The sequence below is a fragment of the Oratosquilla oratoria genome, chromosome 36 (assembly GCF_046742065.1).
Source record: "Oratosquilla oratoria isolate Oo_2021 chromosome 36, ASM4674206v1, whole genome shotgun sequence".
Classification (NCBI taxonomy): domain Eukaryota; kingdom Metazoa; phylum Arthropoda; class Malacostraca; order Stomatopoda; family Squillidae; genus Oratosquilla; species Oratosquilla oratoria.
The window spans coordinates 39,264,990-39,290,020 of NC_134812.1; the positions used below are offsets into that span (position 1 = coordinate 39,264,990).

A 25,031-nucleotide genomic window follows, 5' to 3' on the forward strand; every position below is an offset into this window, starting at 1 on the left:
ACCACCTCATGCATCACAACATCATCCATATACAACCATTCTCCATTCACCCCTGTCTTCTGTCCTCTCCCCTCTTCCCCAAAGCCCCCTTCACCCCATCCATCCATCTCATCTTAGGACTTCCCTTCAAGTTCACTCTCTCCACATCTGCTTTCCATATCTTTTTTACTAGTCTTTCTTCATTCATTCTTTCCATGTGTCCAAACCATCCTAATACTCTTTCATCAACCCTATCTCCCAACTCCCTTTCCACCCCTGTTCTCCTCCTCACTTCCTCATTTCTCACTCTATCCAGCCTAGTAACCACCATCATACTTCTCAGACACCTCATCTCAAACACATTCAAACTCCTTCTCTCTTCCTCCCTTATGTTCCATCTTTCTGCCCCATACAGTGCTGTTGGCATAATCACTCCTTCATACAGTCTCCTCTTAGCATCCATTCCCAAATGCCTATTCCTCATTACACTTTTTAATCCACCAAGGCATTTACTCGCTTCTCTCAATCAACATTCTACCTCTACCTCCACTCCACCTTTTCCTGCCACATTCACACCCAAGTATCTAAAACTATCCACTTCCTCCATTTGCTCTCCCTTAATGCTCACTTCCAGTCTACTGCCACTTTCACCCCTTGTACATCTCATCACCTTACTTTTACCCACATTTATCTACAGCTTTATTCTTTCATACACTCTCCCAAACTCTGTCACCAACTTCCTCAATCCCTCCTCCGATCCTGTCACAAGCGCAGTGTCATCCGCAAACAACAGCTGGCTCACCTCCCACTTTTCTCCATTTTCTTTAACCATCTCCAATCCCTGACCCACTACCCTTGCATTTACCTCTCGCACCACCTCATCCATGTATAAGTTGAACAGCCAGGGCGACATAATACATCCATGACAAAGACCCACCTTTACCTCGAACCACTCACTCTCTCCATTTCTAATCCTGACACATGCTCTACTACTCTTGCAAAAACTCTTGACAGCTCCTAGAAGCTTTCCTCCTATCCCGTATATTCGCAAAACCTCCCACAGTGCCTTCCTGTCTACCCTGTCATAAGCCTTTTTCAGATTCATAAAAGCCCAAAAAACATCCTTCTTCTTTCCTATAGCTTTCTCACAGATCTGTCCTACCACAAAAATCTGATCTACGCAACCTCTACCTGTCCTACATCCACACTATTCCTCGCCAATTACTCCATCTGTTCATCTCCTAATCCTCTCAATCAAGATCCTTCCCAACTACACTTAACAAACTAATCCCTCTGAAACTACTACACTCACACTTGTCCCCTTTTCCCTTGTAAAATGGAACTATAGAGGCACTCCTCCAGTCCTCCGGCACACTACCCTCTCTCCATCAAACATTAAATAACCTCACCAGCCAATCCACCATCACTGTACCCCCCCCCCATTTTTTTTTTTAGACATTCTGCATGGCATCCATCCAGACCAGGTGCCTTACCTGCTCTCATCATCTTAACAACTGCCTTCACTTCATCCTTATTTCTCCATTTTCCTCAATCATCACGGTAATTTTCTTAGCACTTCCCTCTGCAACTATCTTTCCCTCCCTATCCTCCTTCACATTTAGCAGTTTCCAAAAATACTCTGCCCATCTTCCTCTTGTTGCCTTCTCTTCCATTATTATCTCTCCAGCTGCACCTTTCACCTTTTCTTCTCTACTTGATTCGCCTCCTCTTCCTCTCTTAATTTCTTTCCACAGGAAAGGGAACTATGCTTGTAGTGACCCGTCTTTGTATCGTTCAGCATCAAGATTGTTCTTAAATTCTTGTATATTTTTAGCACACACTGTTGCCTCATCCAATTTGTTCCAAATACCCACCACTCTGTGTGGGAAACTATTCCTTTTCAGATCTCTTCTATAAATATCCTTTTTGAGTTTGAGTGGAGCATGTAGGAGATGGAATGGGTGGGAATGGTTTCTATGCCTTTGTTTTTTGGCTACCTCCCTTGTAAGGGGGAAAAATACTTTGGTATATGTATGTATATTTATGTATCTACCATTGTGTGGGAAGCTATTCTTTTTCAGATCTCTTCTGTAATTGTCCTTTTTAAGTTTCTTTTCATGTCTTCTTGTTTTTCTTTTATCTCACTTTAATAAATCATCTTTATCATGGACTTCCATACCTTTCATAATTCTGTAGATGGTTAGTAGTTCTCCTCTTTCTCTTCTTTGTTCCAGGGTTGGTAGTTCGAGTTTGTCCAATCTTTGTTCATATGTCAATTTGGAGAGTGTTGTGTCTTCATCTTTTGCCTCACTACATTTTTTGTTGTACCAGCACTTAATGTACACCCTTTCCTGCTTCTGCTTTGGTATGTATTTATCCGTTCCTTCTTTATAAATTTATTTTAATATATTCCATTTCTCTTCCATCTTTGTTTCTTCGTTAAAGTTTTCCCAGTTCACGTTTTGAAAGAATTTTCTGAGTTTCTCAAAATCTGTTTTTTTTGTACATTACATACATATACCAAAGGCTTTTTCCCCCATATAAGCGAAGTAGCCAAAAAACAAAGGCATAAAACCACTCCCACCCATTCCATCCCCATCACACTATACTCTCCTCCACCTTCTTCCTTCCCTCTTATCTTGGCACCTCCTAGATGATGGGTCATCCCTGCATCTCACCCACTGCCCTGGGTGGGGGGAAAGTATACTGCCACCAAGTCTTCCCACTTGAATTGTAAGAGGCGACTAAAACGGGATGGGGATTAGGACTAGGCATCCTTCTCCCTGTAGCCCCACAGGGAACATTCCTAAAAAAGTAAAGGAGTTTTCCAACCAGTACCCTAAGGTTTGGGTCTTTTAATGTGTGTGGATGTGGTACAGATGAGAATAAAATGGAAGAGATAGGCAATATGTTTGTGAGAAGAAAGATGGATGTGTTGGCATTGAGGGAAACTAAGTTGAGAGGGAGGGGTGAGTGTGAGTTTGGAGTGTAGTTGGGAGGTTCTCAGGAGTGAAGAGGGGATGAGGGAAAGAAGGGGTGGCTATACTAGTAAGTGAAGAGATAGGTAAACGTATAGTGGAGTGGAAGGAGGTTTCTTCAAGGTTAATGTGGATGAAGGTGAAACTAGGAAAGGAAATGTGGGTTGTAAGTGCATATGGGCCTGGTAGTGAGAAGAGTGTAGAAAGGAAGGCTTTTTGGATAGATTTAAATGAATGCATAGAGGGATTAGGGAGAAACATCAATGTAGTAGTATTGGAAGACCTTAATGCTAGGGTAGGAAATGAACCCATAGATGGAGTGGTTGGGAAGTGGGGAGTTCGAGGAAAGATTTGTAGTGGAGAGTTGATGGTGGAGATGTGTCTTGATAGTTGATGATGGCAAATACAGTGTTTAGGAAGAAAGTCAAGCATAAGTACACATGGGAGAGGGTGGTAGATAAAGTATTAATGGACTATGTAGTGGTAAATAGGAGTAAGATAGGAAGAGTTAAGGATGTACATGTTCTAAGGGGGAGAGTGGGGGGATATCGGATCATTTTCTGGTGGAAGGTAAGTTGAGAGTGGAGAATAGATGGAGAAAGGAAAAGGAAAAAAGGTAGGGAAGTACTAAAAGTAAACAACTTAAATGAGAAAGAAAAGGAGAAGGAGTACAAGAAGAAGCTGAAGGAGGAGTGAGAGGGAGTGAAGGATAGAGTATAACTAGGAGTGGGGAGTGGGTATGGTTCAAGGAGGGAGTCACAATGTGTGCAAAGATGGTGTGTGGAACAAGGAAGACAGGAGGAAATAGAAGGAAAGGTAGTGAGTGGTGGGATGAGGAAGTAAAGAAGGTTGTAGAAAGGAAGCAAGCTTACACAGTTTGGCTACAAAATAGGATGAGGGAATCATATGAGAGGTACAAAGAAAAGAGAAGAGAAGTAAAACATAAGATAAAGGAGGCAAAGAGGAGAGCAGATGTGAAATGGGGTAAGAGTATGACAGAAAATTTTGAAAGTAATAAAAAGATGTTTTGGAAAGAAATTAAGAGAGGAAGAGGAGGTGAATCAAGTAGAGAAGAAAAGGTGAAAGGTGCAGATAGAGAGATGATAATGGAAGAGAAGGCAGTAAGAAGATGGGCAGATTATTTTAGGGAGTTGCTAAATGTGAAGGAGGATAGGGAGGGAAAGGTGGGTGCAGTGGGAAGCGCTAAGAAAATGACAGTGATGAGTGAGGAAAATGGAGGAGAAATAAGGAAAGATGAAGGCAGTTGTTAAGATGATGAGAGCAGGTAAGGCACCTGGGTTGGATGGATGTTATGCAGAATGTCTGAAAAAGGAGGTACAGTGATGGTGGACTGGCTGGTGAGGTTATTTAATGTTTGTTTAAGAGAGGGTAGAGTGCCAGAGGACTGAAGGAGTGCCTGTATAGTTTCAATTTACAAGGGAAAAGGGGACAAGTGTGAGTGTAGTTGGGAAGACTTATGGGAGGGTCTTGATGAAGAGGATTAAGAGAGGAACAAGGAGTAATTGGCGAGGAACAGTGTGGTCTTAGGACAGGTAGTAGTTGCGTAGATCAGATTTTTGTGGTAAGACAGATATATGAGAAAAGATATATAGGAAAAGGTAAGGATGTTTTTTGGGCTTTTATGGATTTGGAAAAGGCTTATGACAGGGCAGACAGGAAGGTACTGTAGGAGGTATTGCAGATATATGGGATAGAAGGAAAGCTTCTAGAAGCTGTCAAGAGTTTTTACGAGAGTAGTAGAGCATGTGTCAGGATTAGAAATGGAGAGAGTGAGTGATTTGTGGTAAAGGTGGGACTTTGTCAGGGGTGTGTTATGTCACCCTGGCTGTTCAATTTATATATGGATAGGATGGTGCTAGAGGTAAATACAAGGGTAGTGGGTCAGGGATTGGAGATTGTTAAAGAAAATGGAGAAAAGTGGGAGATAAGCCAGCTCTAGTTTGCAGATGACACTGCACTTGCAGCAGGATTAGAGGAGGGATTGAAGAAGTGACAGAGTTTGGGAAGGTGTGCAAATGAAGGAAGTTGAAGATAAATGTGGGTAAAAGTAAGGTGATGAGATGTTCAAGGGGAGAAAGTGGCAGCAGACTGAAAGTGAGTATTAAGGGAGAGAGACTGGACGAAGTAGATATTTTTAGATACTTGGGTGCGAATGTGGCAGGAAAGGGAGGAGTGGAGGTGGAGGTAGAATGTAGATTGAGAGAAGCAAGTAAATGCCCTGATGGATTAAAAAGTGTAATGAGGAATAGACATTTGGGAATAGATGCTAAGAGGATATTGTATGAAGGAGTGATTGTGCAGACAGCACTGTATGGGGCAGAAACATGGAACATAAGAGAGGAAGAGAAGAGTTTGAATGTGTTTGAGATGAGGTGTCTTGAGAAGTATGATAGGGTTACTAGGCTGGAGAGAATCAGAAATGAGGAGGTGAGGAGGAGAATGGGGGTGGAAAGGGAGTTGGGAGATAGGGTGGATGAAGGAGTATTGGGATGGTTTGGACACATGGAGAGAGTGGTTGAAGAAAAATTAGTAAAAGATGTGTGGAAGGCAGATGTGCAAGGAGTGAACATGAGGGGTCCTAGGATGAGATGGATGGATGGGGTAAAAGTGGCTTTGGGTAAGAGGGGAATGTCTGTTGAGGAAGGGAGAGGACAGAAGACGGGTAAATGGAGAATGGTTGTATGTGGATGATGTGATGCATGAGGTGGAATGGGTGGGGGATGGGGGTGAAGGAGTATGTATGAGAAATAATTTGACGCAGCCTGAAGGGATTTCTCCCCATCTTCTCCTTTTTTGCATGAGGGGATGGAAAGGGGGGGGGTCGCTGATTTAATGAAGTGGCCTAGCTGTGGATGTTGTACATTAGTCTTCCTTTTCTGTGCTTCTCATTTCTTCTCAAATCAATTTCCTCTTTTAGTTCAAACTTGATTAGTATGTGGTCACTCTTCCCAATTGGTGTCTTGTATTCTAATTTATCCACAATTTCAGGCTTTGGTGTAAATATTAGGTTTAGTCTCAAAGGTTCTTCATTATTTCTATATCTGGTATTTTCCTTTACCCATTGAGTCATTGTGTATACAGTGGTCATGTCCAGTAGTGCATTTCCCCAAAGGTTCTCTCCACCTTTCACTGTCATCTCTTCCCAACATATTTTTTTAGAGTTAAAGTCGCCCATAATTACTATGTTCCCTCCTTTCAAGAATTCATTTAATGCCTGCTTTGTGTCTTTCAACATTTTGGAATGGTCATTCTGTCCAAGAATATGTTTTTGAGGGCACATATATCACCACAAAATTTCTACTTTTCATGTCACTGTTTTCAGCTTTTATCATAATTCCACATTATTATTTTCTTCTATTATATTTGTCACAGTTAAGCCTTTCTTAGTCAAAAACATGACTCCACCTTGTTTCTCCTTTCTATCTTTTATCCATTGCTTAAATAAACCTTGTCCCACAGTATTAGATGGCAGTGGACCTTTTAAGTATATCTCCACAATTCCCATTATATACAGTTTCTCTTCTGCCAGATAGTCATTTAATTAATTTAGTCCTGAAATCATGCCATCTGTGTTGGTATACATTATTTTTCATTTTTTCCATTCTCCTTTTTTGTTTCTTGTATTTCCTTATATATATATATATATATATATATATATATATATATATATATATATATATATATATATATATATATAATTTTCTCAGCCTCAGGTCTAGTGCTCTCCAAAAAACTTTCTTTTCGGTCTCTGTTCTTCTTTTGTTTTGTTTTTTAACTTTCTTCATTTCTTAGTGTCTTTTCCCTCTCATTTTCCTCATCACTCATTTCTTTTTCATCCATACATTTTTGTAATTTTTGCTTTTTGCCAGGTTTGCTGTTTTTGATAGTTCATACATACATATACCAAGGCTTTTTCCCTCTTTCAAGGGAGGTAGCCAAAAAGGGAAAGGCATAAAAACACTCCCACCCATTTCATTCCTAAATACACACCACACCCCTCCCACCCTCCCTCTCATCTGAGCACCTCCTGGATGACGGGTCATCCCTGCACCTTGCCCACCGCCCTGGGTCAGAAGCAGTGTCGCAAGACACATTTGAGAGTTTAGTTTAATTTTTAGTGGTCTATTTTTTTCATGAGAGTATAGTCCCATTCTATGCACTTTTTTTCTTTTTCCATTTGCCCCTCCTCATGCATCTCTTTCAGAATTTCTTTTGCAATTTCTTTCTCCTGTTTTTCTCTTTGGTATCTAGCTACACTAAGTTTTTCTTTAATATTATAAACTACTATACACTTTTTTTATCCACTGTGTCTCTGACCCAAATCTCTTTGTCCTTAATTACTTTAATTACGGTTTCTTTTGCATTCTCTTCCACTTGTTGCTGTACTATTTTTTTATTTTCTTGTTACACTTTCCATTGTTTTTTTTTTATTTCTTGGAGATCTGTCTGTTATTATTTCTCCAGATTTATTGGTCACTGCTCATATTTGTTCTTTTACATTTTTCAAAGCCTCATTTTTGTTTGTATCTTCATTTTTCATTCTTTCATTCTCACTTTTGACTATGTTTATTTCCTTTTTTAGATCATTAAGCTCTCTGTTGGTTTCAGCATTTTGTCTTTTCACTTCTTATACATTGCCCTGTATTCAGCTTTCAGATCTAAAATTTAATTTATTAATTCAGTAATCTCCTGATTTCTTAGGGTATTTTTATACCTTGATTCTCTTTCCAATACTAAACCTCTACCTAGTGTTCCACTTTCTTTTACAAACCCTGAAAATGCAAGGTTTTCATACCTTTGATTTGATTTTGGCATTTCCATGTTGCAACTCCTTTTTGGGATGACACATAATGGTGATTCAATCCTGCTTGCATCCAGTCTTCTCTTCGCTGGGATGACCTAAAATGGGACAGAAGAAATACTAGAGGACACGGGAAGAAACTTAACAAGGACAGTTACAGAAGAGATCTGAAAAAGAATAGCTTTCCACACAGAGTGATAGATATCTGGAACAAACTGAATGAGGAAACAGTGAGTGCTAAAACTATACATGACTTTAAGAAAAAACTGTATGTGGAAAGATACAATAGCAGGTCACAAAGAGCATAGCTCTTTTCTTGCAAAATACAAGTAGGTAAATGCATTTAAACTTGTTCTCTCTGCCCCTCTTAAATTCAAAGTCACAGTATCCAATTGCAAATTGGATACTGAAAGAGTGTATAGACGAACTGACAGACAAATTATACAAGATAATAGTCTTTTCACTCAAAGAAGGAAAGGTACCACAAGATTGGAAAGATGCAAAGATAGTACCAATGTATAAAGGAGGAAACAAAGATGATCCTACAAACTTCAGACCAGTATCCCTGACAAGTACAGTAGCAAAAATATGCGAAAAAGTTATCAGAAACAAATGGACCAAACACTTGGAAGAAAATAAAATACTGGTAGTAAACCCCAAACAATTTGGCTTTAGAAGTAGAAGATTGTGTACCACAAACTTACTATGCTTTTACTCGAGATTAATTGAGATAATACAAGAAAGAGATGGCTAGGCAAATTGTGCCTTCTTGGACTTGCAGATGGCATTTGATAAAGTACCACATAAAAGATTAATAAGAAAAATTGAAATAATAGGAGGAATACAAGGTAAGCTACTGGAATGGATGAAGGATTTCTTAAATGGGAGAAAAATGAGAGTGGTACTTAAGAGACAAAAGTTCGAACTGGGAAGATGTGGAGAATGGCATCCCGCAAGGCTCTGTATTGGCTCCTTTAATGTTTGCCATATATATAAATGATATGGATGAGGGAGTGAATTGCTACATGAACTTCTTTGCTGATGATGCCATATTACTCAAGAGAGTAAGCACAGAAGAAGATTGCAGATCGCTACAAGAAGACCTGGATAAAATATGGGAATGGATGTGAAATGAACTTCAACATTAAGAAATGTAGCATAATGGAATTTGGAAAAGCAAAAATAGAATATCGGGTCAATGTAAAATTGGAAACAAGGAAGTCAAAAAAGTCGATTCAGAAAGGGACCTGGGAGTGATCATCTCAAGTAACTTGACACCTGATAAACATGTCAATAAATTATTTGGAGAGACTTTTAACTTATTAATTTCAATGAAAGTGGCCTTCGACTACATAAATGAAGAAATGGTAAAGAAAATAGTGGTTACACTAATAAGACCTAAACTAGAGTATGCTGCAACACTTATGTGGGCACCTAGCACAAAAAAGAACATAAGAAATTTATAAAGAATCCAGAGAGCAGTGACAAAAATGGAACCTACAATATCAAATTTGACATATGAACAAAGATTGGAGAAATTGCATCTATCAACACTGGAATAGAGAAGAGAAAGAGGTGATTTGTTGACCATTTACATAATTATGAAAGGGATGGAAATTCTTGATAGAGATGACTTATTAAAATGGGACAGAAGAGGAACAAGAAGACATGAAAAGAAGCTAAAGAAGGACAGTTACAGAAGAGACCTGAAAAAGAATAGCAATGGAGCAGCCAGTCAGGAAGACTGCTTTCCACGACACCATCCAACGAAACAAAAAAACAAAAGAGTATATAAAACGTCACACATTCACTCAAACAATTAGTCTGAAGATGGTCTCCAGAGAAGACTGAAATGTTTCAACTATTTACGAACAACTACTCAGCAAAGTAACAGTCCAACATCATAAACTAGCAAGAGAAATAAAAGTTCTCAACAAAAAATTAATCAATGCAAGAACAGCAATATCATTTAATCTCGTCTGTCTATCTGTCTACAAGAAAATGTTCTTCCTGGATACACTAATGTGTCTATGTACATAAATATATATATATATACAGTATATGTACAGACGCTCCTCTACTTACGTTCATTTGTTTTACATTTGAACTGACTGTAAAAAAAAATTGTAAATTTTTTTTTTCTCTGTGAATTTTTTAGTTTAGTGCGCTCTCCGTAGTTCAAATGATACTTACGCATGACGCTGCATCCATTGTTTACATTGCACAAACAACAGACTGAAAGTGCCTTGCCTCCTCCTCCCCTTCTCCTCCACCATCTCAATTTATGTTGCTTGAATTTAATGTATTTGAAATTAATGTTATTATTTTACAATGTTATGTGTATAATTAATGATTTGGGGTGTTTTGTAAGATACAGTAATAGAATTTACGGATGTATAGTACAGTAACAACTTACGTTCATTTTCAACTTACGTTCGGCCGTTCGGAACGTAACTAAAACGTAAATTGAGGAGCGTCTGTATATGTATATATATATATGTATATGTATATATATATGTATATATATATATATATGTATATATATGTATATATATATGTATATGTATATGTATATATATATGTATATATTCATCAACCACAATGCATTTTAATTCTAAGCCATCAACATCGGGAGACCCAATGAAGGTCAACATTCAGGAAATGAAACACAGTACGGCCAAGGACTTGAACCCTGGCTAGCATGTGAAAAGTGCTAGCCATGGTTCGAGTCCTTGGCCGTACTCCATTTCAGTTTCTGCATGTTGACCTCCATTGGGTCTCCCGGTGTTGATGGCTTAGAATTAAAGTGCATTGAGGTTGATAAAAACGTATCTATTCACTGGGACCCATTCAGGGGCGTACATACATATATACATCTATATATATATATATATATATATATATATATATATATATATATATATATATATATATACACATATATACATACATACATACATACATATACCAAGGCTTTTTTCCCCCCTTACCAGGGGGGTAGCCAAAAAGGACAAGGCACAAAAACATTCCCACCCATTTCATCCCCGAAAACACTCCACACCCCTCCACCCTCCCTCCCATCTTAGCACCTCCTAGATGACGGGTCATCCCTGCACCCTGTCCAGTGCCCTGGGTCAGAAGCAGTGTCGCAGGACACAGCACATCCACAGCAAGGCCGCTTCATTAAATCGGCGACCCCCCCTCTCCGTCCCCCCATATAAAGGAGAGGACGGGGAGAAATCCCTTCGGGCTGCGTCAAAAATTTTTGCTCACACACACTACTTCACCCCCATTCCCCCGTCCAATCCACCTCATGCATCACAACATTTTCCATATACAACCATTCTCCATTCACCCCTGTCTTCTGTCCTTTCCCGTCCTTCCTCAACCGACATTCCCCTCTTCCCCAAAGCCCCTTCACCCCATCCATCCATCTCATCCTAGGACGTCCCCTCATGTTCACTCCCTCCACATCTGCCTTCCATACCTCCTTTACTAGTCTTTCTTCACTCATTCTTTCCATGTGTCCAAACCATCCTAATACTCTTTCATCCACCCTATCTCCCAACTCCCTTTCCACCCCTGTTCTCCTCCTCACTTCCTCATTTCTCACTCTATCTAGCCTAGTAACCCCCATCATACTTCTCAGACACTTCATCTCAAACACATTCAAGTTCCTTCTCTCTTCCTCTCTCATGTTCCATGTTTCTGCTCCATACAGTGCTGTTGGCACAATCACTCCTTCATACAGTCTCCTCTTAGCATCCATTCCCAGATTCCTATTCCTCATTACACTTTTTAAACCACCAAGGCATTTACTCGCTTCTCTCAATCTACATTCTACCTCCACCTTCACTCCACCCTTTCCTGCCACATTTGCACCCAAATATCTAAAACTATCCACTTCCTCCAGTTGCTCTCCCTTAATGCTCACTTCCAGATTACTGCCACTGTCACCCCTTGTACATCTCATCACCTTACTTTTACCCACATTTATCTTCAGCTTTCTTCTATCACACACTCTCCCAAACTGTCACCAGCTTCCTCAATCCCTCCTCCGATCCTGCCACAAGCGCAGTGTCGTCAGCAAACAACAGCTGGCTCACCTCCCACTTTTCTCCATTTTCCTTAACCCATTCAACTCCGATGACAAGATGTCTTGTCATTTGGTCAAATAAAACAAAAAATCATAATAAAACAACAAAATGTTTGATGATCAAACAGCACCAGAAAAATATGACGTCATATTTTTCTGGTGCTGTTTGATCATCAAACATTTTGTTGTTTTATTATGATTTTTTGTTTTATTTGACCAAATGACAAGACATCTTGTCATCGGAGTTGAATGGGTTAACCATCTCCAATCCCTGACCCACTACCCTTGCATTCACCTCTCGCACCACCCTATCCATACATATATATATGTATTTACCTAATTGTAAAAGGCTTATGATAGGGTAGACAGAAAGGCACTATGGGAGGTTATGCAGATATACGGGATAGGAGGAAAGCTTCTGGGAGCTGTCAAGAGTTTTTATGATAGTAGAGCTTGTGTCAGGATTGGAAATGGAGAGAGTGAGTGGTTCGAGGTAAAGGTGGGACTTCGTCAAGGATGCGTTATGTCGCCCTGGCTGTTCAACTTATACATGGATGGGGTGGTGCGAGAGGTAAATGCAAGGGTAGTGGGCAAGGGATTGGAGATGGTTAAAGAAAATGGAGAAAAGTGGGAGGTGAGCCAGCTGTTGTTTGCAGACGACACTGCGCTTGTGGCAGGATCGGAGGAGGGATTGAGGAAGTTGGTGGCAGAGTTTGGGAGAGTATGTGATAGAAGAAAGCTGAAGATAAATGTGGGTAAAAGTAAGGTGATGAGATGTACAAGGGGTGAAAGTGTCAGTAGACTGGAAGTGAGCATTAAGGGAGAGCGACTGGAGGAAGTGGATAGTTTTAGATACTTGGGTGCAAATGTGGCAGGGAAAGGTGGAGTGAAAGTGGAGGTAGAATGTAGATTGAGAGAAGCGAGCAAATGCCTTGGTGGATTAAAGAGTGTAATGAGGAATAGACATTTGGGAATGGATGCTAAGAGGAGACTGTATGAAGGAGTGATTGTGCCAACAGCACTGTATGGGGCAGAAACATGGAACATAAGAGAAGAAGAGAGAAGGAGTTTGAATGTGTTTGAGATGAGGTGTCTGAGAAGTATGATGGTGGTTACTAGGCTAGATAGAGTGAGAAATGAGGAGGTGAGGAGGAGAACAGGGGTGGAAAAGGAGCTGGGAGATAGGGTTGATGAAAGAGTATTAGGATGGTTTGGACACATGGAAAGAATGAGTGAAGAAAGACTAGTAAAAGAGGTGTGGAAGGCAGATGTGGAGGGAGTGAACATGAGGGGACGTCCTAGGATGAGGTGGATGGATGGGGTGAAGGGGGCTTTGGGGAAGAGGGGAATGTCTGTTGAGGAAGGACGGGAGAGGACAGAAGACAGGGGTGAATGGAGAATGGTTGTATATGGATAATGTTGTGATAGCATGAGGTGAAATGGGCGGGTGGATGGGGGGTGAGGTAGTATGTGTGAGCAAAATTTGATGCAGCCTGATGGGATTTCTCCCCGTCCTCTCATTTTATGCAATGGGGGGACAGAGAGGGGGGGGGGGGTCGCCGATTTAATGAAGCGGTCTTGCTGTGGATGTGCTGTGTCTTGCGACACTGCTTCTGACCCAGGGCAGTGGACAAGGTGCAGGGATGACCCGTCATTCAGGAGGTGCTAAGATAAGAGGGAGGGTGGAGGGGTGTGGAGTGTATTCAGGGATGGAATGGGTGGAAATGATTTTATGCCTTTTTCTTTTTGGCTACCTCCCTTGTAAGGGGGAAAAAGCCTTGATATATGTATGTATGTATGTATTTTACGGGACTGGAGCTATGCTTGTGTTGACCTGTTTTTGTATCTCTCTACATCTAGTTTGCTTTTGAATTCGTGTATATTTCTGGCATTAACTGTTTCACTGTTCAATTTGTTCCAGACGTCAATTACCCTGTGTGGGAAAATGTTCTTTTTCAGGTCTCTTCTGTAACTGTCTTTCTTTAGTTTCTTTGCATGTCCTCGTGTTTCTCTTTTGTCCCATTTTAATAGGTCATCTCTATCAAGAACTTCCATTCCCTCTCTCCCTTCTCTGCTCTAGTGTTATCAGCTGTAATTTCTTCAATCTTTGTTTGTATGTCAAATTTGATAATGTAGGTGCCATCTTGGTTACCACTCTCTGGATTCTTTCTAACTTCTTTGTGTTCTTTGTGCCTGGTGCCCACAATGATATAGCATATTCTAGTTTCGGTCTTATCAAATCAATGGAACAATTAATTTCTTAACCATCTCTTCATCCATGTAGTCGAAAACCACTTTCATAGATCTTAACAGATTGTAAGTCTCTCCAGATATCTTGTTTACTTGTTTGTCAGGAGTCAAGTCACTTGAGATGATTACTCCTAGGTCCCTCTCTGAGTTAACTTTTTTTACTTCTTTATCTCCAATCATATAGTTTCCTGAGACTCTATTTTTGCCTTTTCCGAACTCCATTATGCTACATTTCTTGATGTTGAAATTCATTTCGTGTTTCTGACTCCATTCCCATACTCTATGTAAGTCATCTTGTAACAATCTGCAATCTTCTTCTGTTTTCACTCTCTTGAGCAATTTAGCATCGTCGGCAAAGAAGTTCATGTAACAATTCACTCCTTCGTCCATATCATTTATGTATATGGCAAACATTAAGGGAGCCAAAACAGAGCCTTGGGGGACGCCACTTTTTACTTCTTCCCATTTCGAGTTTTTATCCCTAAGAACCACTCTCATCTTCCTTCCAATTAAAAAGTCCTTCATCCATTCCAACAGCTTGCCCTGAATTCCTCCTATTTTTTCAATTTTGTTTATTAATTTTTTATGTGGTACCTTATCAAAAGCCTTTTGCAAATCTAGGAAGTCGCAGTCCGCCCAACCATCTCTTTCTTGTATTATTTCAATCAGTCTCGAGTAAAAGCAAATTAGGTTTGTGGTGCATGATCTTCCACTTCTAAAACCAAATTGTTTGGGATTTATTATATTGTTCTCCTCCAAATGTTTGATCCATCTGCTTCTAATGATCTTTTCTCATATTTTAGCTACTGTACTTGTGAGAGACACCAGTCTAAAGTTTGTAGGTTCTTCCCAGTTTCCTCCTTTGTGTAATGGCACTTTGTTTGCATTTTTCCAATCTTGTGGTACTTTTCCCACTTTTAATGAGAAGTCTATTATCTTGTGTATTTTATCTGATAGTTCGTCTATGCACTCTTTTAATATCCAATTTGCGATTTCATCCGGTTCGTGCGACTTTCTGACATCTATGCTTTTTATTTGTTCTCTTATTTCCTTCTGTGTTATTGTTATTTCCTTCATAATGGGTGAACTTTCTAACTGATCACTCTCCCAGGGTTGAGAGTTCTCGATTGTATATACAGATTTGAAATGTCTGATCATAACATTAGCCATCTCTGTATCATCTGTGTATTCCTTGTCTCCTTCACGTAGTTTTACTATGTCATGCTTGTCCTTTGTTTTGTCATTTACATATCTGTAAAAGAGTTTTGGTTGGTCTTTACATTTATTTATAATATCCCTTTCATATTCCCTTTTTTTCCTTCCTGCGTATGTTTACATATTTGTCTCTAAGTACTTTGTATGTTTGCCAATTGGATGTTTTTCTATTTTTCTTCCATTTTTTCCAGGCTTCATCTCTCCTAGCTTTAGCCTCACTACATCTTTTGTTGAACCAACATTTTATATATTTCTCATTATGCTTCTTTATTGGTACATATTTATTTACTCCCTCATTATACTTCTCTTTAAACATGTTCCACTTGTCATCCCAATTTGCGTCTTGGAATTTTTTTTTTAGTTTTTCAAAGTCCGTTTTGTTGTACATAAATCTTCCTTTTCTATGTTTATCATTTTTGTCTATATTATAATGGTCTTTTAATTCAAAGTCTATTAGTATGTGGTCACTTTTTCCAATAGGTGTTTTTGTACTCCATTTTGTTTATAATTTCCAGTTCAGATGTTAATATTAGGTCTAGTTTTGATGGTTCTTCATTATTTCTATATCTAGTTTTTTCCTTAACCCATTGTGTTAGTGTGTACTCGATAGTCATATCCAGTATGGTGTTGCTTCAAAGTTCCTCTCCTCCTTTGACTGTCATTTCTTCCCAAATTATTTCTTTTGCATTAAAATCGCCTATGATTACTAAGTTTCCACCTTCTTTTAGCAATTCATTAACCACCTCCATTGTTTCTTCCAATAAATTGGAATGATCACCATGTGTGTATGTGTGTTTTTCTTTATTATTATTATTTTTTTCCTACCTAGTTTATGATCTTTCTAAGGATTTTCATTTGCTCTGTATTGGGAGGACATGGTGCCGTACTTCGAGGTTTTGTTGAGGTGGTGTAAAAATGGTATTCAGCTAAGGTTTGGACTTTTCTAGAACAAAACATTAAGTTTATGAAGAGGTGTTGATGTTGTTCTTCTTACTTCTTTCTTTTATTATTATTTCTTCTCCTTCATCTTCTTCTTTTAATGATCATCACATCACATGGATTATTTTCTTTCACTGGGTTTTTATTTTATTTGAGTCTAAAACAAACATTCCATGATAGACCTCCAAATTCCATACTTCATCGTACTCACCCCAGACATTAACACCCAGTTTAGATATCATTCCCAAAACATGCAAGAAACACACTGCCACAACAATGTGCAGGTCATCAACACAGAATTGGTCTGGCTACAGACTCCAGCAGTCCCAGATGTAATTACTCCACTGTAGGTACTGAAAACTTCATTCTACACAGCACTACTTTTACCCAATCCAGACAACGGCACAACATTTTTTCTTTAAATGACTTGTGGGTCACATAGATGGCTCTGCCTGATTTTAATTACCAAATGGCTGTGGGTCTCTCTCCTGGAAGAGACCTGGGGCAGTGGATTGATTGATGACTCAACCTTATATTTTTGTCAGATGAATGTTGCAAAAACATGTAGCACTTGTTAGGCTGCAGTGTTTTGCCTCAAGACTAGTCAACAACAACAACAAAAGTTGTAATAAATGTAGAAATTAAAATGTACATTTCATTGCAGATGGTACCAGGTGTTTTAATTAGACAAGTTAGTCTTGATGTGGAGCAGTTTTGTCATGAAATGGCACAACGTCTTTGTAATGAATCAGGGAAAAAATATTTCTTTTGTAGTGATTACAATGTGGAAATCATCGATGTAAGTTTGAATTACTTTTGAACTATATACATAATGTATCAAAGACAAACATATGTTAATATTTTAATTATGTTGTGATAACTTACGAGATGTTTTCTTTAAGGTGTGCCCGATAAGTGGAGACATCATTGCATTAGCTTCAGTATTAGTTCAGGCAGCGACTCCAAAAGTGAAGGGCCTCTGCAAGACCTTAGGCTCTCCAGTAAACTCACTTTCTCGCAAACAGTACAAGACTACAGCCATATTTGTAATGAATATGGAAACCAAAAAGTATTATATTGTTGATAAAGAACCTTTACAAGAAGAGGATCCATATAAGTAAGGATTTCTTCTCTTAAGTAGTATTTTGTTTTTATGTATAAATTTATTAGTGTATATATATATATATGTAAATATATCACTCAATTTTTATTTAATTTGGCCTAGTTTCAAGATTTTACATTTCTTTATATATACGTATACCAACAGCTTTTTCCCCCTTACAAAGGAGGTAGCCAAAAACAAAGGCATAAAATCCACTCCCACCCATTCCATCTCCACATACCCATTCACCCCACTCCCTCTCTCTCATCTTAGCTCCTCCTAAATGATGGGCCATCCCTGCATCTCCCCCACTACCCTGGGTCAGAAGCAATGTAGCAAGACACAGCAAGGCTGCTTCATTTAATTGCCGACCCCCCATCTCTGTCCCCTCATGCAGAAAAAGATGGGGAGAAATCCCTTCAGGCTGTGCCAAAATATCATTCACACTTCCTCCCTCACTCCTCCATCCCCATCCACTCCCATGCATCACAGCATTATCTGTACACAACCATTCTCCACACACCCCTATGTTTTCTCTTCTCCCTTCCTTTCTCAACAGATATTCCTCTTTTTTCCCATTGCCCTTTATACTCCATCCATCCATCTCATCCCTGGTCACCCCCTCATGTCTACCCTGTCATAAGCCTTTTCCAAATTCATAAAAGCCCAAAAAAACATCCTTACCTTTTCCTAAAGATTTCTCACATATCTGTCTTACCACAAAAATCAGATCCACACAACCCCTACCTGTCCTAAACCCACACAGTTCCTCACCAATTACTCCCTCTGTTCCTCTCCTAATCCTCTCAATGAAGACCCTCCCATAAGCCTTCCCAACAACACTTAAAAACTGATCCCTCTGAAACTACTACACTCACACGTAGTCCCCTTTTCCCTTGTAATAATGGAAGAGAAGGCAGGAAGAGGAAGGTGGGCAAAGTATTTTAGGGAGTTGCTAAGTGTAAGTTTGGGAGTGTAAGTGGGAGGTTATCAGGAGTGAAAAGAGGGCGAGGGAGAGAAGGGGTGGCTATACTAGTAAGTGAAGAGATAGGTAAATGTGTAGTGGAGTGGAAGGAGGTTTCCTTAAGGATAATGTGGATGAAGGTGAAACTGAGAAAGGAGATGTGGGTTTTTGTAAGTGCATATGGGCCTGGTAGTGAGAAGAGTGTAGAAGAAAGGGAGGCTTTTTGGATAGATTTAAATGAGTGCATAGAGGGATTAGGGAGAAATGTCAATGTAATAGTACTGGGAGACCTTAATGCTAGGGTAGGAAATGAACCAATTGATGGAGTGGTTGGGAAATGTGGAGTTCCAGGAAAGAATTGTAGTGGAGAGTTGATGGTGGAGATGTGTCTTGAAAGAGAGTTGATGATAGCAAATACAGTGTTTCAGAAGAAAGTCAAGCATAAGTACACATGGGAGAGGGTGGTGGATGGAAGGGTGGTAGAGAGAGTGTTAATGGACTATCTAGTGGTAGATAGGAGTATAATAGGAAGAATTATGGATGTACATGTGCTAAGGGGAGAGGGTGGGGGAATATCAGATCATTTTCTGGTGGAAGGTAAGTTGAGAGTGGAGGATAGATGGAGAAAGAGGAAAAGGACAAAAGGTAGGGAGGTGCTTAGAGTAAACTCTTTAGATGAAAAGGAGAAGGAGTACAAGAAGAAACTGAGAGAGGAGTGGGAGGGAGTGAAGTATAGAATAGAACTAGGAGTGGAGGAGGAATGGGGATGGTTCAACGAGGGAGTCACAAAGTGTGCAAAAATGGTGTGTGGAACAAGAAGGACAGGAGGAAATGGAAGCGTAGTGAATGGTGGGATGAGGAAACAAAGAAGGTTGTAGAAGAGAAGAAGCGAGCTTTCACAGATTGGTTACAAAATAGGACGAGGGAGTCATATGAGAGGTGAAAAGAAAAGAGAAGTAAAGCACAAGGTAAAGGAGGTAAAGAGGAGAGCAGATGTGAAATGGGGTAAGAGTATGACAGAAAATTTTGAAAGTAATAAAAAGATGTTTTGGAAAGAAATTAAGAGAGGAAGAGGAGGCGAATCAAGTAGAGAAGAAAAGGTAAAAGGTGTAGATGGAGAGATTATGATGGAAGAGAAGGCAGTAAGGGGAAGATGGGCAGAATATTTTAGGGAGTTGCTAAATGTGAAGGAGGATAGGGAGGGAAAGATAGTTGCAGTGGGAAATGCTAAGAAAATGAGTGAGGAAAATGGAGGAAAAATAAGGAAGGATGAAGTGAAGGCAGTTGTTAAGATGATGAAAGTAGGTAAGGCACCTGGTCTGGATAGATGCCGTGCAGAATGTCTAAAAAAAAAAAGGAGGTACAGTGATGGTGGACTGGCTGGTGAGGTTATTTAATGTTTGTTGGAGAGAGGGTAGAGTGCCGGAGGACTGGAGGAGTGCCTGTATAGTTCCACTTTACAAGGGAAAAGGGGACAAGTGTGAGTGTAGTAGTTTCAGAGGGATTAGCTTGTTAAGTGTAGTTGGGAAGACTTATGGAAGGATCTTGATTGAGAGGATTAGGAGAGGAACAGAGGGAGTAATTGGTGAGGAACAATGTGGATTTAGGACAGGTAGAGGTTGTGTAGATCAGATTTTTGTGGTAAGACAGATATGTGAGAAAGCTATAGGAAAGGGGAAGGATGTTTTTTGGGCTCTTATGGATCTGGAAAAGGCTTATGACAGGGTAGACAGGAAGGCACTGTGGGAGGTTTTGCAGATATACGGGATAGGAGGAAAGCTTCTAGGAGCTGTCAAGAGTTTTTGCGATAGTAGAGCATGTGTCTTGATTAGAAATGGAGAGAGTGAGTGGTTCAAGGTAAAGGTGGGACTTCGTCAGGCATGTGTTATGTCACCCTGGCTGTTCAACTTGTACATGGATAGGGTGGTGCGAGAGGTAAATGCAAGGGTGGTGGGTCAGGGATTGGAGATGGTTAAAGAAAATGGAGAAAAGTGGGAGGTGAGGCAGCTGTTGTTTGTGGATGGCACTGCGCTTGTGGCAGGATCAGAGGAGGGATTGAGGAAGTTGGTGACAGAGTTTGGGAGAGTGTGTGATAGAAGAAAGCTGAAGATAAATGTGGGTAGATGTAAGGTGATGAGATGTACAAGGGGTGAAAGGGGCAGCAGACTGGAAGTGAGCATAAAGGGAGAGCGACTGGAGAAAGTGGATAGTTTTAGATACTTGGGTGCAAATGTGGCAGGAAAAGGTGGAGTGAAAGTGGAGGTAGAATGTAGATTGAGAGAAGCGAGTAAATGCCTTGGTGGATTAAAAAGTGTAATGAGGAATAGACATTTGGGAATGGATGCTAAGAGGAGACTGTATGAAGGTGATTGTGCCAGCAGCACTGTATGGGGAAGAAACATGGAACATGAGAGAGGAAGAGAGAAGGAGTTTGAATGTGTTTGAGATGAGGTGTCTGAGAAGTATGATGGGGGTTACTAGGCTAGATAGAGTGAGAAATGAGGAAGTGAGGAGGAGAACAGGGGTGGAAAAGGAGTTGGGAGATAGGGTTGATGAAATAGTATTAGGATGGTTTGGACACATGGAAAGAATGAGTGAAGAAAGACTAGTAAAAGAGGTATGGAAGGCAGATGTGGAGGGAGTGAACATGAGGGGACATCCTAGGATGAGGTGGATGTATGGGGTGAAGGGGGCTTTGGGGAAGAGGGGAATGTCTGTTGAGGAAGGACGGGAGAGGACAGAAGACGGGTGAATGGAGAATGGTTGTATATGGAAGATGTAGTGATGCATGAGGTGGAATGGGCAGGGGGATGTGGGGTGAGGTAGTATGTGTGAGCAAAATTTGATGCAGCCCGAAGGGATTCCTCCCCGTCTTCTCCTTTTATGCATGGGGGGACGGAGAGGGGGGTCGCCGATTTAATGAAGTGGCCTTGCTGTGGATGTGCTGTGACTTGCGACACTGCCTCTGACCCTGGGCAGTGGACAAGGTGCAGGGATGACCCATCATCCAGGAGGTGCTAAGATAAGAGGGAGGGTGGAGGGGAGTGGAGTGTATTTAGGGATGGAATGGGTGGGAGTAATTTTGTGCCTTTTTCTTTTTGGCTACCTCCCTTGAAAGGGGGAAAAGGCCTTGGTATATGTACTACATGAGGACCCCAAAGTATTTTCTAAATATTGTTCTAAAAGAAAATTGATAAAACTTGGTGTGCACATTTTAATGTATTTATTGTTTGCACAGCTTAGAGAATGTTGAAGTGGAGAGTGTGCATCTAGATGAAAGATGGTGGCAGGCTACATGTCAGGCAGCTTGTAAAATGCGGAGTAAATGGGCTATACCAGCTGACTACTACACCAGTGTTAAAGTCATGACCAATGAACCACTTCTCAAGGGTGAGTATAGTAAACAATGATTAGTTAGTAGAATTTGCTTGGAATTTTTATTGGTATTCAAAACATGAAAATAGTTAGAAATTATATATACAGTAGCGAGCATAAGATAAGGGACAGTAAAACACTTTCTGAATAAATCTTTATTGTAACTTAAGTATTTAATCAAGAGACCTGTAAACAGACACAGATTTACATATACTTCTAGTATGAATTCTGATGAAGTTTTAAAGCAATAGATAGACTGGTTAGTAAATAAGCAGAAGAATAGTACAACAGTTACATTTCCATGTAGTGCAAAAGTTAAGGGACACATCAAAAAATGCAACCAAAAACCTTGTTGATGTCAATTTAGCTCTTATTTGTAAGCATTTATAAGACTTTCTGCATCAAGCCAATTATAGCTTAAGCTTGTACATTATTGGAACGCCTCAAAATCCATCATGGCGCCTGCAAAACGTCAACAAGTGTCTGAAGCAGAGAGAAACCGCATTGTGTCTTTACACAAAGATGAATTATCACTTTCAGAGATTTCACGTGCAATAGGGAGATCTCGCAGTATCGTGCAACGCATTGTAGCTAGATTCAAACAGTCAGGAAACGTTAAAACTTTGCCAAAGACCGGCAGACCTCGAAAAACCAATGTGAGAGAGGACAGAATGATGGTGAGACAGAGCATGCAGGACCATTTAAGACTGCAGCTGAAATTTCTCGCGAGATGGGTGAAACTTCCAGTGGCACAGTGTCTCGATTTACGGTTTCACGTCGACTGAAGCAAGCTGGTTTGTTGGCACATGTCCTTGCTGAGAAGCCTTTGATCTCAAAGAAAAATAAAAAACTACATCTTCAGTTTGCCCAAGAACATGTATGGTCGGACTCACAGTGGGCTACAGTTCATTTCAGTGATGAATCCAAGTTTAATGTGATCGGGTCTGATAGAAAAAAGTATGTCAGACGCAAATTAGGTGAAAGGTTGTCTCCAAAGTGCGTCAAAAAGACAGTGAAATTTGGAGGAAGTAGTGTGACGGTGTGGGGAGCCATTTCTGCTGTTGGGCCTGGACCGCTTGTTCGCCTGCATGGTACAGTAAATGCAGCTGTATACAAGGAGCTACTTCGACAGCATGCGCTACCAAGTTTACGAGCTGCAGCTGCACAACCACCCATTTTCATGCAAGATAATGCTCCTTGCCACAAAGCCAAGTCCGTTACCACATTCTTGAGGGACGAGGGGATATCAGTTATGAATTGGCCAGCCCAAAGCCCTGATCTTAATCCAATAGAAAACGTATGGAAGATCATTGGAGAACGTGCGCAAGCCAAAAATCCAGAAAAACAGGACAAACTATGGGAATATTTGGAAGAAGAGTGGAAAAAGTTGACTGCGGAGTTTTGTAGAACATTAATAGGTTCCTGTGGTAAACGATGCAATGAGGTTATTCAGAACAAGGGTATGTTCACCAATTATTGATACTCTTGATATTTTTTTATGGTGTCCCTTAACTTTTGCACTACATGGAAATGTAACTGTTATACTATTCTTCTACTTATTTACTAACCGGTCTATCTATTGCTTTGAAACTTCATCAGAATTCATACTAGAAGTGTATGTAAATCTGTGTCAGTTTACAGGTCTCTTGATTAAATACTTAAGTTACAAGAAAGATTTATTCAGAAAGTGTTTTACTGTCCCTTAACTTATGCTCGCTACTGTATATATATGTATATATATGTATAAATATATATATATATATATATATATATATATGTATATATATGTATAAATATATATGTGTATATATATGTATATATATATATATATAATATATATGTATATATATATATATATTTTTTTTTTCTCAAAGCACTGAAAAAGATTGATAAGACCAATTGTGGAAAGTATAAAAAAGATTAATATAGTTTTAGGTCACTGGATCTATTATTATGATAATAATGATGATAATGGTAAATATAATCAATGTGTACATACTAAAACCCATTAGCCCTCATAATGTGGGTGGTTGAGTCACATTACACACCCACTATGAATGCATACATACCAAAGCCTCTTTCCCCTACATAAGGGGGCCTGCTCAGGTTAGAGATCCACTTTGTATGCATTAACACCTATTTTACACCCAATCTCAGTATCTCATGGATGGAGCATTGTTCCAGTTCTCCACCACATTGCTCAGGGTGAAGGCAGTGCAACAAGACACAGCACTTCCACAGCAGGGCCTGACAGCTAGAGCTGGTTTACCCCCACTTCTTTGTTATATGCTGACCTTCCTCATCCATTCAATGAATGGGCAAGAACATCCCATCATGTAACATAAACATTTTATCTCCCTCCATTCACTCCTGTCTTTGCACTCTCTCTGCCTTGCTCCAAGCTGGTATAACTGCATTCAAGCCACTATCCAGCTTTGAAATGGTACCAACACACATTAGGCCTGATCACAGAATATAATTGCCCTAGATGCATTCACCATACAGAAGACATGGAATATCTTAACCTATCTATCTATATACCAAGGTTTATTCCCCCTTAGAGGTAGCCAAGTCAAAATGCATGTACTCATTCCAACCCATTCCACTCCCATCCACCACCTTTTCCTTCCTCTCATCTTGGCTCCTCATGGATGAAGGGTCATCCCTGTCTCCCACCAACTGCCCTGGGTCAGAAGTAATATAGCAAGGCAGTGAATACACTTCAAGACCGCTTCACTTAATTAGCAACCTCCCTCTCCGTCCCCTCATGCAGAAATTAGAGAAGATGTGGAGAAATACCTTCAGGTTGTGTCAAAATATCATTCATACATAACCACTCCCTCCCTTGCATCACAGTATTATCTATACACAGACATTCTCTATTAACCCTAATCTCCTGCTTTTTCCCTTCTTTGTTCAACAAACATTCCTCACTTGCTCAAAGCCCCTTTCACTCTATTCATCCATCTCATCCACAGTTGTCCCCTCAAGCTCACTTCCTCCACCTCTTCCTTTCACACTTCTTTTACTAATCTTTCTTCACTCATTCTTTTTGTTATGTGTCCAAACCATCCCAATATTCTTTCATCAGCCCTATTTGTCATCTCCTTTTCCACTACCACTCCGCATTTCTTACTCTATCCAACCTTGTAACCCCTATCATACATTTCAGACATTTTGTCTCAAACACCTCTCACTACCTCTCTTAAATTCAAAGTCTCTTTCCCATACAGTTGTTGGTGCAATCACCCCTTCATATAATCTCCTCATTGCATCCATTCATTGCATCTATTTTTCATGACACTTTTTAA

The 25,031-nt window shown here is 39.9% G+C and overlaps 1 protein-coding gene across 2 annotated transcripts in view; it reads left to right on the forward strand.

Moving 5' to 3' along the window:
* LOC143018969 (uncharacterized) overlaps positions 1-25,031 on the forward strand; it is a 132,449-nt gene that overhangs the window by 102,065 nt on the left and 5,353 nt on the right. For both annotated transcript variants that reach the window (XM_076174627.1, XM_076174628.1), the window contains 3 exons: positions 16,944-17,078; positions 17,182-17,396; positions 21,584-21,735. In XM_076174627.1, the coding sequence (XP_076030742.1) occupies positions 16,944-17,078; positions 17,182-17,396; positions 21,584-21,735 (502 nt within the window). The remainder of the gene's footprint in view (positions 1-16,943; positions 17,079-17,181; positions 17,397-21,583; positions 21,736-25,031) is intronic.